Below are 13,281 nucleotides of genomic sequence, written 5' to 3'. Positions count from 1 at the left end.
CCAGAAGATCCAGCAATACCTCTCCTGGGCATATATCTAAATGTTCCAACTTGTAATAAGGACACATGCTCCACTATGTTCATAGCAGCCTTATTTATAATAGCCAGAAGCTGGAAAAAAAACCCAGATGTCTCTCAACAGAAGAATGGATACAGAAAATGGGGTACATTTACACAATGGACTATTACTCAGCTATTAAAAACAATGAATTTATGAAATTCTTATACCTACACTTCTTAAGTGCAATAAAACACAGCTTTATGACTTGATGATAATGAAGATTAATGCTCTCAGTTGAGAGTCCTGTGCACACCCCAGTCATATAATCCATGCCATAGCCCACCTAAATCAGGAGCTTCCTATGCAGGCACAACAATTGATGAAAATAATTCCCAATAAAATGCAAGCTAAGAGTGTATTTCCTTTATTTCCAATAGTGAGTCATTCCTTTTTGCAACTCAGAAGTGGCATGGCATGAAGAGAATCTGCAGACTCACTAGTGAGACACTCCCTAAGACTCATGGGAAGACATGATTCCAGCTGCCTCTGCCTAAGGAAGGTGAAAGTACTTGGTAAAAGACTATAAAACAATTATGAAAACAGCTATCTTTATGCTGCAATCTAAAATATTTTATTTGAGTTACTTTAATACATTCCCATTTTTCAATTCCCTTAAATCTGACACTTTATTACTGTCCTAATGTTTACTAAGTGATTTGGTGGGATTGGGCATTCAGAAGGCACCAAGCACTCTGTAGTGCTGCTGATGTTGGGAAAACAACAGAGGCTGTCCTGGAATGTGTCCTGAAGATTGGTGGGTGAAAGAATGTGAAATACAATACTTTTCAATCAAGTAGGAATTTCTGGTTACTGCAATGTCACCATGCAGGTGTCTCATATTCGCATATAACCAATAAGAGTAAGGTTTCCTGTTATTTCTTATAATGGGTGACCTTGGAGCAGCTCCTCCAGGGCATACCCATCTCTCTCATTAGAGCAAACACAAATGAACTCTTTGTTGCCAGCTACACTCCTCAAGCCTTCCTAATAGCACATTAAAGTCAGCCATGTCCAGGTAGGCAAATGATGCTTTATTTGTTATGAAAATAGCTAGAAAATCCAAAGTCTTTGTGTCACACATACCAACTATTTCCTTTAGAATCCAAAACCAAGCCAAGTCATTTTCATTGTCTTCTCAAACAAGGTAGAAGTGTCTCAGAGCAGACTAAGATAACACAAGCTGAGTGCACACTTCATTTTAGGAGAAGTTTCTACATGGGCTTTAAAAACAACTTTGGGCTTGTGTCAGCAAAGAAACCAGAAATGGCGTGGCATTGTGGGTTGTCACTTGAGACCTGATACACAGGCAGCAGATGGGGAAGAAACCCCCCCAGCAAAAACAGCAAGAGGATGGCCCCTAGCAGAAGATGGGAGGAAGATGGCTTCCAAGGGGATTTAATGAGATAAAAAAGGGAAGAAAATTCAATCCCGTGTTAGAGCAAGTGTATCTTATCTCAACATAAAGTAATGATATAATAATTCCTGCTGTGGTATTGCAGTATAGCACAGATGAAAGAGAGGCAGTAGCGACTGGGTTATGTATGCTGTCACTATTTGCTTTCCTAAGTACCAAGTTCTTCTCTGGTATAGATTCTGAAGCAATGAGAAGGGGAACACGTTTTATTTTTCCCTGATGATAAGAACCAAGACAACTTAATGAAACCCCATTGAGTATTTGTACCACATTTTCATCCCACTGAATGAGGTACCCTGAATCTAGAACTTGCCACAAGTTTTTGCTCATATGTATTTCACTCCAGCTTCAGATATTTAGATTTGTGTGTTTAAGCTGCAGCACCTGAAGCCAGGGAACCAGAGCGGGGCCTCAGGGAGAAGAGAAAGCACTTAAAGAAGTCATGGGTGGTTTGAATGAAGGGCAGAAAATAATGGGGGTGGGTAGACCAAGCAAGAAGAAGATGGGATTGGGGGAAGGGTGGAATAAGAAAGTGCCTGTCAGGGACAGAATGGCATGGCTCCTGCCCTGGAAAGGACCAGCAGTGGTGAGCCTCCATGACAGTTGATGGCTGCTGAGGGCATAAGACTTGTTTGTATCATAATGTACATATTTTTACATTCTTCCTTCAAAGACTGTCCTCCCTGTTAATGCTAATAACTCCATGATAATCAGAGACAGCAGGAGTCCAAGTATGGCTAATGTCTCAGCAAAATGGTAAATGCTAGGACCTTCAGGACAGCCCTGTTGTGGAAAAGAACTCTAAAATATGGATTTAAAAATATATAATTCATCAAAAAGTAAGGATGCAATATGAATTATATGAGGAGCTTCATGAATCTAAAAAAAAAAAGCATTTATACTGTGAGCCAACTTATCAGAAAGATACTAAGGAAGAAATTTAGGGAGTGATGATTGCCAGAAATCTCACCCAGCTAAGTGTTTTTGTTGATCCTCAAAAAACAGACAGATTCCTGAGTTCAGGGTTGTCCCAGGATAGAGTAAGGTTAGGCCTAGGTGTGGTAGACGTGGTAATTTCAGGATCAGGTCCCATTCTGCTAGCTTATCATCTGTACTTAAAAGAGGGAAGAAGATCTCTGAATTCTTCTGCAATGTTAAAAGAAAATATGTGCTCTGTGTCTCCTAAGAATCAAGGGGCAGGGGTCACAGGATGCTGATTGATAGGATAAGCAAAAGGAAACTTGGAGTGAATGCTTGGAAAACTGGTACAAGCAGAAGAGAGAGAGACAGAGAGAGACAGAGACAGAGAGAGACAGAGAGAGACAGAGACAGAGAGAGCTGTCTGGAGATCTCCAAAGAGAGCAGAACTTAGAGAAAACAATCTCAAAAGCTGTCTCAAGCAGAACATAGGTTGTCAGCTTAGACCAATGATTTGACTTCAAGTCCTTATTTGAGGCTGGTCCATGGCAAGAATGTTTGAAAATTCATATGGAATGAAATTTTATAAGCATACGTATTCCATTATATACATGTTTATATATATATATATATATATATGTGTGTGTGTGTGTGTGTGTGTATACACATACATACATATATATGTGTGTGTATATATGTATGTATATATATGTATATGTATGTATATATATGTATATGTATATGTATATGTATATATACATATACATATATTGGTATCAAACAAAAAGCTCAGTGTCATATGTAGAACATTTAGTCAGGGAGCCCAGAAACCCGCAAAACAATAAAGGCTATTGTCATTGTCCTTGGTTTCCCACCAGAACTTGGTTGGTGGTAAGACCCGATTGCTGAAAACATCACATACTTAGGCCACAAGAGATGGAGAAATCAAGCTTGTATCTGGAAGCTTCCTCCTTGCTGGATTGCTTTCATTGGTAGTGCCAGAAGATGCTTTGCAGGCTATAAGGGGAGAAAAGCCACTAACATAGTCATTATGCCTGGCAGTTACAGTAACAGCCTACTTAGCACAAGATCACAAGATGACAAGATTAAGCCAACCAACATTTCAGTATGTGTAGAAGAGGCTCCACCCCCAACCAAGGAACTATTTATTGTCCCTTGAGAGCTTCTGGAAAAGGAAAAGTCAGTTTCTGCAGGGGTGTGACTTCATGCTAAGTTGCTGGTCTCAAAGCCATACATATGTGGGCAGCATTAATTGTACTCAGTGGGTAAAGAAGAAGAAAAGAAGATGGGGGGAAAGGAGGAGGAAAAGGAAGACATAATGTGGGTGGAGGGATGTGTGTGGAGGTGCCTGGAAGAGTTGGAGACAAGGAATAGAGGTGGATATGTCTTAAATATATCATATAGATGTATGGAATTACCAAATGCTAAACCTTCTTAAAGAAGGCTGTAGAAGTCCGAGTAGAGACCTGATTTGTAAAGCTATGGGTGTTTATCTAGGAGAGTGGCACAGTGCAAGGAGCACAGAGTAAGTGTGAGCTGTGCTCCAAGGGAATCTGCTAAGGAGAGGCAGGGCAAGAGCCCCAGACAAAAGTGGGCACTAGAGTATGGCATACTTTGCAGGCCATGCTAGAGAACAAGGTTGTAAATGCAGGAGTTCTGAGGGACCCTTCCCTGGCTTGGGCAGACAGGTGAGCATTCTCAGAACCTGAACTGAGCTAGACTCCAGGCTGGGAGAAACTTCCTCCTCAGAAAGTCCAAGGCAGTCTGCACTAGTAATTAGATGAGCACTATACAGCCATATGGAGAAATGACTGGTGAAGACATGGGAAGATGTCCTTCATCAGGTCAGGCCAAAGAACTGTGAGAAGGGCCTGCCCTGAGGATGCAACCTCAGGAGATAGGTCAGGAAAAGTGGATGAGCTAGAATTGATTCCATTTCCATGGCTGGATGGATGAGGAAGCTCAGTGTGGCTGTTTTGGACTTACGCTGTGGGACCCTACCCTGGCCTGGGCATATATAAGAAGTGTGCTCCCAGATCCTAGGGAGTGCTTGGATGCAGGCTAGGGGCAATTACTTCATCAGAAAGTCCAAGGGGGTCTGCACCATGATTCAAGATCTAAGAGATATTTGACGTGGGGGTCCCATGAAAAAATGAAATATGAAGGATCCAGGAAACGAGAAGAGCAGAGTGCCAGATGTGTAATCAAAGAAGACAGTTCCCTGTCATCGAAAGCCATTTGGTCAGTGCCTCAGACAAACCAAAAGAAGTCTTCCTTAACTTTATCTCTCTCCCTGACTATGATTCTAAGACCGAGATGGATGGCTGGTATACATCTTAAAACCACTTCCCCAAATTATATCATCAGCTGAAGTTTTGAAGCTGTCATCCCAACTCTGGAATATTCGTGGGCTAGAGTCTTGACTTCTCCGCCCTGGCTGCTTAAGAATACAAAGTTTCCCATGGCTCCTCTTCCACAGGCCATTAACTCCCTGCCTTCTGAGCCCAGTGTAAGCAGAACCAACCCCCTTTTTCAGCAAGAATGCATGAGGCTTGTATTGGGCTTTCTGTTGCTGTGATAAAACACCATCACCAAAAACAAGTTGGGGAGGAAAGGGTTTATTTGGCTTCCACAGCCACATTAGGTTCATCACTAAAGGAAGTCAGGACAGGAACTCAAACAGAGAAAGAACCTGGAGGCAGAAACTGATACAGAGGCCATGGAGGGATACTTCTTACTGACTTGCTCCACATGGCCCTACTCAGCCTGCTTTTGTTTCTTATGGAACCCAGGACCACCAACCCAGGACTGGCCCCACCTGCAATGGGCTGGGCTCTCCCTCAGGAATCGTGAATTGAGGAAATACCCTACAGGCTTGCTGCCTACAGCCTGATCCTATGAAAATGTTTTCTTAATTAAGGCTCCCTTCTCTCCAGTGTCTCTAGCTTGTGTTAGGCTGACATAAAACTAACTAATACAAGGCTGAACTCAGTGGAATGGCTCATTTGTCCAAGGCCCTCTGATTTTCTAAAGCAAAGCTTTACTACACTGAAAAAACATTGAGCGGCCCTCTTCTGTGGCTCACTCATTACAGAGTAGATTCTATAGGAGGGAGGGAACCACAGAAGGCATCTTTCATTTTGACTTGCTGTCCTGGTCGCCTAACACAAATACCCTAAAAGACAACTCCTCAACCTCATATGCTCATCATGATGAAAATGCTCTATCTGGGCCCTGAGCCCATGGTGGTCTGAACCCTGGAGTGAATAAACAACATGTGCTCTCTGGTTTCAGTCAAAACGCTCATGTATAGGCGGCTTCTTGGGAGGATGGCATTAAAGGCTCCAGCTCAGAGTCCTTGTCTCCATCTGTTCTAACGATTCTGCTGTGGGACAAAGGGCTCTGCCTCCTCAGTGGGAGTATCCCTCAGACTCCTGCTGTGGGCCCTCTCTATGGAAGAAGCCAACTCAACCTCACCAAGGTGTGTGCCCAGTGCATGTGGCCACTGACTTTGGACTGGAAAATATTCCCGATCTGTCAGAATAATGATTTCAGTGTGTTCTCGGCAAGTTCACAGTGTGAGCCCATGAAGGTACCTCTTCCCCGCTGCATGATCTGTTGTGCTTGGAGTTCTTCCCTGTCTCAATTTCAGTATCAGTCAGGGGGAAATAGCAAAACAGCATTCCTTCATGTAGATAACAGTAGGCAGCTGGCTACTCCTGGCTGGTAACATAATCCCACCAGTGTACTCTGGCAGCTGGGCTCACTTAAGAGCAAGGACAGACGTCCTGCTCAGAAACAAGCCTGATAGATACGATTCCAGTAGCATTCTTACTGTCAGCAGAAATAAGGCCCTGGAGAAGAAAGAGCAGCAGGGTTCTGTCTTTGGGGTGAGCCTGAGCATCATTGGCAGCCTCCGCTTGCCAGCTAGATGGCCCTATTTACTCAGTTCCTCGGTTAGAAAGAGTGCAGATCCTGTGTGGGCATGTGTCTTCCATAAATAACCTGATCTTGCTGAGCCTTGACTTTGTCATCAGCAAAGCAGGGGCAACCCATAGCTCCCAGGACCATGTGAGGACACAACACACAGAGATTGCAGCCTGGGATTGATGCAAAGTCTAGTTCGGCATCTGTATTAACTTACTATGTCCTGATGTAGCAGTGGCTATGTGGGATGGTGTTCCTTTCACCCCCATATCTGCTGTTCTTCCTACATGGCTAAGAGCTCTGGAGGTTGCTAGTTTCCATGACCTAGCCAGAATTGGGTGTCGTGCTCTCTGTTCAGCCTGCTTTCTGAGTCCTTTATTTAACTCTTACCCAGTGCTGCCCACAGCAAAAGGGTGGCACAGGCAATATTAGAAATCAAATGGTTTATGCCCTGGCTCCAGAGCTGTGCTATGAACTCTGTTACTTAGGGCATCATCCCTGATAGCTCTCTGCAGGGCCAGAAGCAAACATTAATCTAATGTATGCAATTATGTATATGAACCTGTATACAAATGTATGTTTTTGATAGGCCAAAATATATAACATATTCCAATATCATATGTATAGTATATAGGATTATACATGATTCATTATGTAGGCAATATATGTTATTTTATTGAAGTTAATTCAATACTATACCAAACTGTATAGTAGTCTATGTATCATGCTTCATATAAAATATATACAAAATATATAAATATTTCATCATTTTGATTACCAAATCTGACAAAATTTTTTGGCGATAAGGAGATTGTGACTACTTTGATACCGTAAAGTTGCTCCAGAAATGCTCTGCAGAAATTCTCCAGCTCACCCAGGTGGTTTTACCAACATGGAAGCAGAGAAGATGGTATTAGAAATGGCTTCCAGAGTCCCAACCTCCATTCTCATTGTCCCATGTCCCTCCGGTTCTGAGATGTATCTAGTAGGGAAGTAACAGTGACCCCGGGGCAGCTGATCAGAAGTCCAAATGTCATCCAGTGAAGACTAGCCATCCTGCAAATTTTGACCATGTCTACAAAGGCAGCATCTGGCTTCTTCAGAGAACAGTCTTCAGAGCCTAGGGGAAACTCTGGTTCTTGGGAGAGGATATCAAAGTGGTCCTCATGTAAGACCATTTCACTTGTGCTATAGATTTTACTATTATTTTTCCTTCACTCAGCCAGTATTTATTGATTGTGTGCAATAGACTTGCAAGGTGCTGCCTGTGCATTTAGTATTAGAGTTGTAGTTACCTAGTACAGGTCCTGTGTCTTACTTTGTTCAGACATAAATCTGCCTTAATATCCTAGCCAGATTCCAGTTCCCTAAATTGTTGTTTTTATATTTCCACTCTGAGTAGCAGCCACTAGTTGGAACTCCAGTTGCTCCTGTAGACCTCTTCTAATAACACCAGAGGATGTCAGTGTCCCGGTTCCTAGGCATGCCCAGGACATCATTTTAAGCCTTTTCCCATCTATATGCACACCTCAGGTTACCTGTGTTTCCCTGTCCTACATAGGATTACCTGAGCAGAGAACATTCATACAGTAATGTTCAACAAACATAACTTCTTCTTCTTCTTCTTCTTCTTCTTCTTCTTCTTCTTCTTCTTCTTCTTCTTCTTCTTCTTCCCACCAATGATCACCATGAGAACAAGAACTTTCCATCCTTGTACATTGCTCTGTCCCCATCACCTGGTTGGTAAGGGTATAAGATGAATATGAAAGATTTGTTATTTATTTCAAAATGTGGAAATGCATCTTTATTCTCCTCCATGGAAATTCTAAACTGGAACCAGAAGTTACTGATTCAGAGCTCTTTAATATGCCTCCAGAAGAAACTACATCATGTATCCCTCCAAAAGCTTGAGATTCTTATCATTCCAAACGGAATACAGAGGTGAGTACTGCCCAGCTTATCCAAAAGTGAACCACCCTGGAAATAGGTTTTCCTGTCCTACTAACCAGAGAAAGAAAGAGTGCACATAGCCTGTGGACTATTACAAGTAGAATGCTATTCTTCTGAGTTTTGTCTCCATGCCAAATGTGTACCAAAATAGCAGGTAGTAATTTCCCTTGCCCAGAAAATACAGTGTTGCGATGTATCCCATAGCATGACTTTCCTCCCATCTCCTGCCTCCACACCAAGGGTCTAAAGTTTTTTGACAAAAAGAAAACATGCCCAAGAAGATCCTAGTTGGAGTCTTAGCTTAAATTTAAAAATAAAACAGCATTCATTTATTCCTTGATAGCTTGGTTACTGTGAAATGGTTAATAATAAGATTGAAAGTGTCATATGTCTCAGCAGACTGTAAGAGAGAGTTTAAGAGAGGGAAGTTACACTATACCACAAGATAGTAGAATGAGCTGATTTGTACTGATGTCGTAGCTTGGGGTATTATTGCTGCAAAGAGTCACCAAGACCAAAGCAACTCTTTTTTTGTTAATTAGGTATTTTCTTCATTTACATTTCCAATGTTATCCCAAAAGTCCCCCATCCCCCCCCCCACACTTCCCTACCCACCCACTCCCACTTCTTGGCCCTGGTGTTCCCCTGTACTGAGGCATATAAAGTTTGCAAGACCAATGGGCCTCTCTTTCCAGTGATGGCCTACTAGGCCATCTTCTGATACATGTGCAGCTAGAGACACGAGCTCCGGGGGTGGGGGGGTCGGGTCTGATTAGTTCATATTGTTGTTCCACCTATAGGGTTGCAGATCCCTTTAGCTCCTTGGGTACTTTCTCTAGCTCCTCCATTGGGGGCCCTGTGATCCATCCAATAGCTGACTGGGCACCCACTTCTGTGTTTGCTAGGCCCTAGCCTCACAAGAGACAGCTATATCAGGGTCCTTTCAGCAAAATCTTGCTAGTGTATGCAATGGTGTCAACGTTAGGAAGCTGATTACGGGATGGATCCCTGGATATGGCAGTCTCTAGATGATCCATCCTTTCGTCACAGCTCCAAACTTTGTCTCTCTAAATCCTTCCATGGGTGTTTTGTTCCCAATTCTAAGAAGGGGCACAGTGTCCACACTTTGGTCTTCATTCTTCTTGAGTTTCATGCGTTTAGCAAATTGTATCTTATATCTTGGGTATCCTAAGTTTTGGGCTAATATCCACTTATCAGTGAGTACATATTGTGTGAGTTCCTTTGTGATTGTGTTACCTCACTCAGGATGATGCCCTCCAGGTCCATCCATTTGCCTAGGAATTTCATAAATTCATTCTTTTTAATAGCTGAGTAGTACTCCATTGTGTAAATGTACCACATTTTCTGTATCCATTCCTCTGTTGAGGGGCATCTGGGTTCTTTCCAGCTTCTGGCTATTATAAATAAAGCTGCTGTGAACATAGTTGAGCATGTGTCCTTCTTACCGGTTGGGACATCTTCTGGATATATGCCCAGGAGAGGTATTGCTGGATCCTCCGGTAGTACTATGTCCAATTTTCTGAGGAACCACCAGACTGATTTCCAGAATGGTTGTACAAGCTTGCAATCCCACCAACAATGGAGGAGTGTTCCTCTTTCTCCACATCCTTGCCAGCATCTGCTGTCACCTGAATTTTTGATCTTAACCATTCTGACTGGTGTGAGGTGGAATCTCAGGGTTGTTTTGATTTGCATTTCCTTGATGATTAAGGATGTTGAATTTTTCAGGTGCCAAAGCAACTCTTATAAGGACAACATTTAATTGAGGCTGGCTTACATGTTCTGAGGTTCAGTTCATTATCATCGAGGTAGGAACATGGCAGCATCCAGGCAGGCATGGTGCAGGAGGAGCTAAGAGTTCTACATCTTGATCTGAAGGCCATTAGAAGATCCTAGGCAGCCAGGAGGTGGGTCTTAAAACCCACACTCACAGTAACACACTCCTTCCAACAAAGCCACACGTACTCCAACAAAGCTATACTTCCTAATAGTGCCACCCCCTAGGTCAAGCATATTCAAACCACCAGTTTCTCCCCATGAGTGTTTAATTCCCATCTCTTAAGGCCCCTTAGCTTGGGTATTCAGTGAACAGACGTCATTATCTGTGTATCTTGGGGCCGTGCTGTATGCAGGTGCATGTGAACTCAGTGAGGAGAAAATGCTGCGTTGCTTAACATACATTTTCAGGTTTCAGTAAGCATGTATCAACAACAGAATGGATTTACTCGCAGTTAGAATATGTCAGAAATACATTTAGGTGCTATATATCTGATAGGCTTATTTCTATAACAATCATATGATACCGACATGGGTTACTTGCTTAATTAGGAAATAGAAAAAGCACAAGAGGAAAAGTAGTCTGACCAAACCCTACAGAACTTAAACCACCAAAGTCAATTTTCTCAGCCAGTTCAAAAGGCAACACATCCAGGTGTTCCTCTTTTTGTTTATCAATAAAAACCTCAAGAGTTGACTCGGTTCCCAGCATCCACATTGAATAGATCACAATGTCTGTAATGCCAGCTACAGAGATCTGACTCTATCTTCTGGCCTCTGTAGATACCTATCCTCAGGTGGTCAGGTTCACACAGACACACACACACAGACACACACACACACACACACACACACTTTTAAAAACTAAAATAAATAAGCATGATAACAGGTGTTCAACATCCTTAATCATCAGGGAAATGCAAATCAAAGCAACCCTGAGATTCCACCTCACACCAATCAGAACGGCTAAGATCAAAAATTCAGGTGACAACAGATGTTGGCGAGGATGTGGAGAAAGAGGAACACTCCTCCATTGTTGATGGGATTGCAAGCTTGTAAAACCACTCTGTAAATACCTGCTTGTGGACGTTGTACATCGTGGTGCGGAGCCTAGTGCGCACCACGATGTACAACGTCCACAAGCAGAGAAGATGGCCTAGTTGGCCATCACTGGAAAGAGAGGCCCATTGGTCTTGCAAACTTTATATGCCTCAGTACAGGGGAATACCAGGGCCAAGAAGTGGGAGTGGGTAGGTAGGGGAGTGCGGGGGGGAGGGTATGGGGTATTGGGATAGCATTGGAAATGTAAATGAAGAACATACCTAATAAATAAAAATTTAGAAATTTCTTCTTGCACTGTTTTTCTGCATAGCACATCAGGCATAATTCAACTAGAAAATAAAAATAAACAGTGAAAACCACAGTGAAGCTCGTAAGGAATTGTTGGCTTAGGAATTGTAGGACTGCCTCAGGTGCAATGTCTGTAGTCCAGGCTCCCAGAGAGAGCACTCTGCGTCTACTGAGAATGGCCAGAAGCTGCAGGCCACAAATGAATTCTCCTCCCCAACATGCCTTAGCAACCCCTTTCTTCTCCTGTTTTAAAGAATTTTATTTAAGAGCATAATAACTTTATTGGTCCCTCCCTGCAAGTTCTCCAAGATCCTTATCTCCAACATACCCTTCTCAAATTTAAATCCTCCTTCATATATGTATATATATATATATACATATATATATGGGACTCATACATATATATGTATGCATATATATATACATATATATATGGGACTCATACATATATATGTATGCATATATATATACATATATATATGGGACTCATACATATATATGTATGCATATATATATACATATATATATGGGACTCATACATATATATGTATGCATATATATATACATATATATATGGGACTCATACATATATATGTATGCATATATATATACATATATATATGGGACTCATACATATATATGTATGCATATATATATACATATATATATGGGACTCATACATATATATGTATGCATATATATATACATATATATATGGGACTCATACATATATATGTATGCATATATATATACATATATATATGGGACTCATACATATATATGTATGCATATATATATACATATATATATGGGACTCATACATATATATGTATGCATATATATATACATATATATATGGGACTCATACATATATATGTATGCATATATATATACATATATATATGGGACTCATACATATATATGTATGCATATATATATACATATATATATGGGACTCATACATATATATGTATGCATATATATATACATATATATATGGGACTCATACATATATATGTATGCATATATATATACATATATATATGGGACTCATACATATATATGTATGCATATATATATACATATATATATGGGACTCATACATATATATGTATGCATATATATATACATATATATATGGGACTCATACATATATATGTATGCATATATATACATATATATACATACTGTGTATATAAAACCTACATATATGTATATATAATAAATCTTCTAGTGATATATATTATTATTGTGTATTAATGATACATAATATATTGTATTATGTACATAACTGACTTTCCCTATTGCCTTGTAGCTAGGAATGGGACTTTTTGAGCCTTTCTTTCATTTAGCAGGTAAATGGATGGAAATACAAAATATTATGCTTATTGAGGTAACCTAGACACAGAAAAACAAATGCCACATGTTAACTCTCATGAGTAGGACCTAGCTCTGAATCTTTAGATTTCTCTGTGTGTTTTGGAGTAACTATAGAAAAGGATTCCAACATTCTCATCCCATTTTAAGTCCCTTCAGCTGATTGGACCTATCAGCCTGTCAGGGATAATTGTTTTAAAGCCACATAGCTGAGGACTCTGATTATATATACAAACTACCTCCACAACATCCCAAGTACTGTGTATTTGGAAAATTAGGAAGTATAGTCTAAGTTTGGAGCTGTGACAAAAGGATGGACCATCTAGAGACTGCCATATCCAGGGATCCATCCCGTAATCAGCTTCCTAACGTTGACACCATTGCATACACTAGCAAGATTTTGCTGAAAGGACCCAGATATAGCTGTCTCTTGTGAGACTATGCCGGGGCCTAGCAAACACAGAAGT

The 13,281-nt window shown here is 41.1% G+C and overlaps 1 protein-coding gene across 1 annotated transcript in view; it reads right to left on the bottom strand.

The window, feature by feature from the left end:
• Positions 1–3,314: 3,314 nt before the first annotated feature.
• The window catches only part of LOC110306901 (NAD-dependent protein deacetylase HST1-like), a 43,316-nt gene continuing 33,349 nt past the window's right edge, over positions 3,315–13,281 (bottom strand). Inside the window, exons 2-3 of the mRNA XM_021179062.1 lie at positions 7,908–8,076; positions 3,315–3,409 (exon numbers count right to left, since the gene is read on the bottom strand). Coding sequence (XP_021034721.1) covers positions 3,315–3,409; positions 7,908–8,076 — 264 coding nt within the window. The remainder of the gene's footprint in view (positions 3,410–7,907; positions 8,077–13,281) is intronic.

The sequence above is a fragment of the Mus caroli genome, chromosome 2 (assembly GCF_900094665.2).
Source record: "Mus caroli chromosome 2, CAROLI_EIJ_v1.1, whole genome shotgun sequence".
In the NCBI taxonomy this organism is placed as follows: domain Eukaryota; kingdom Metazoa; phylum Chordata; class Mammalia; order Rodentia; family Muridae; genus Mus; species Mus caroli.
The sequence above is the reverse complement of the archived record's forward strand: the minus strand, read 5'-3'. Positions and strand labels throughout refer to the sequence as shown.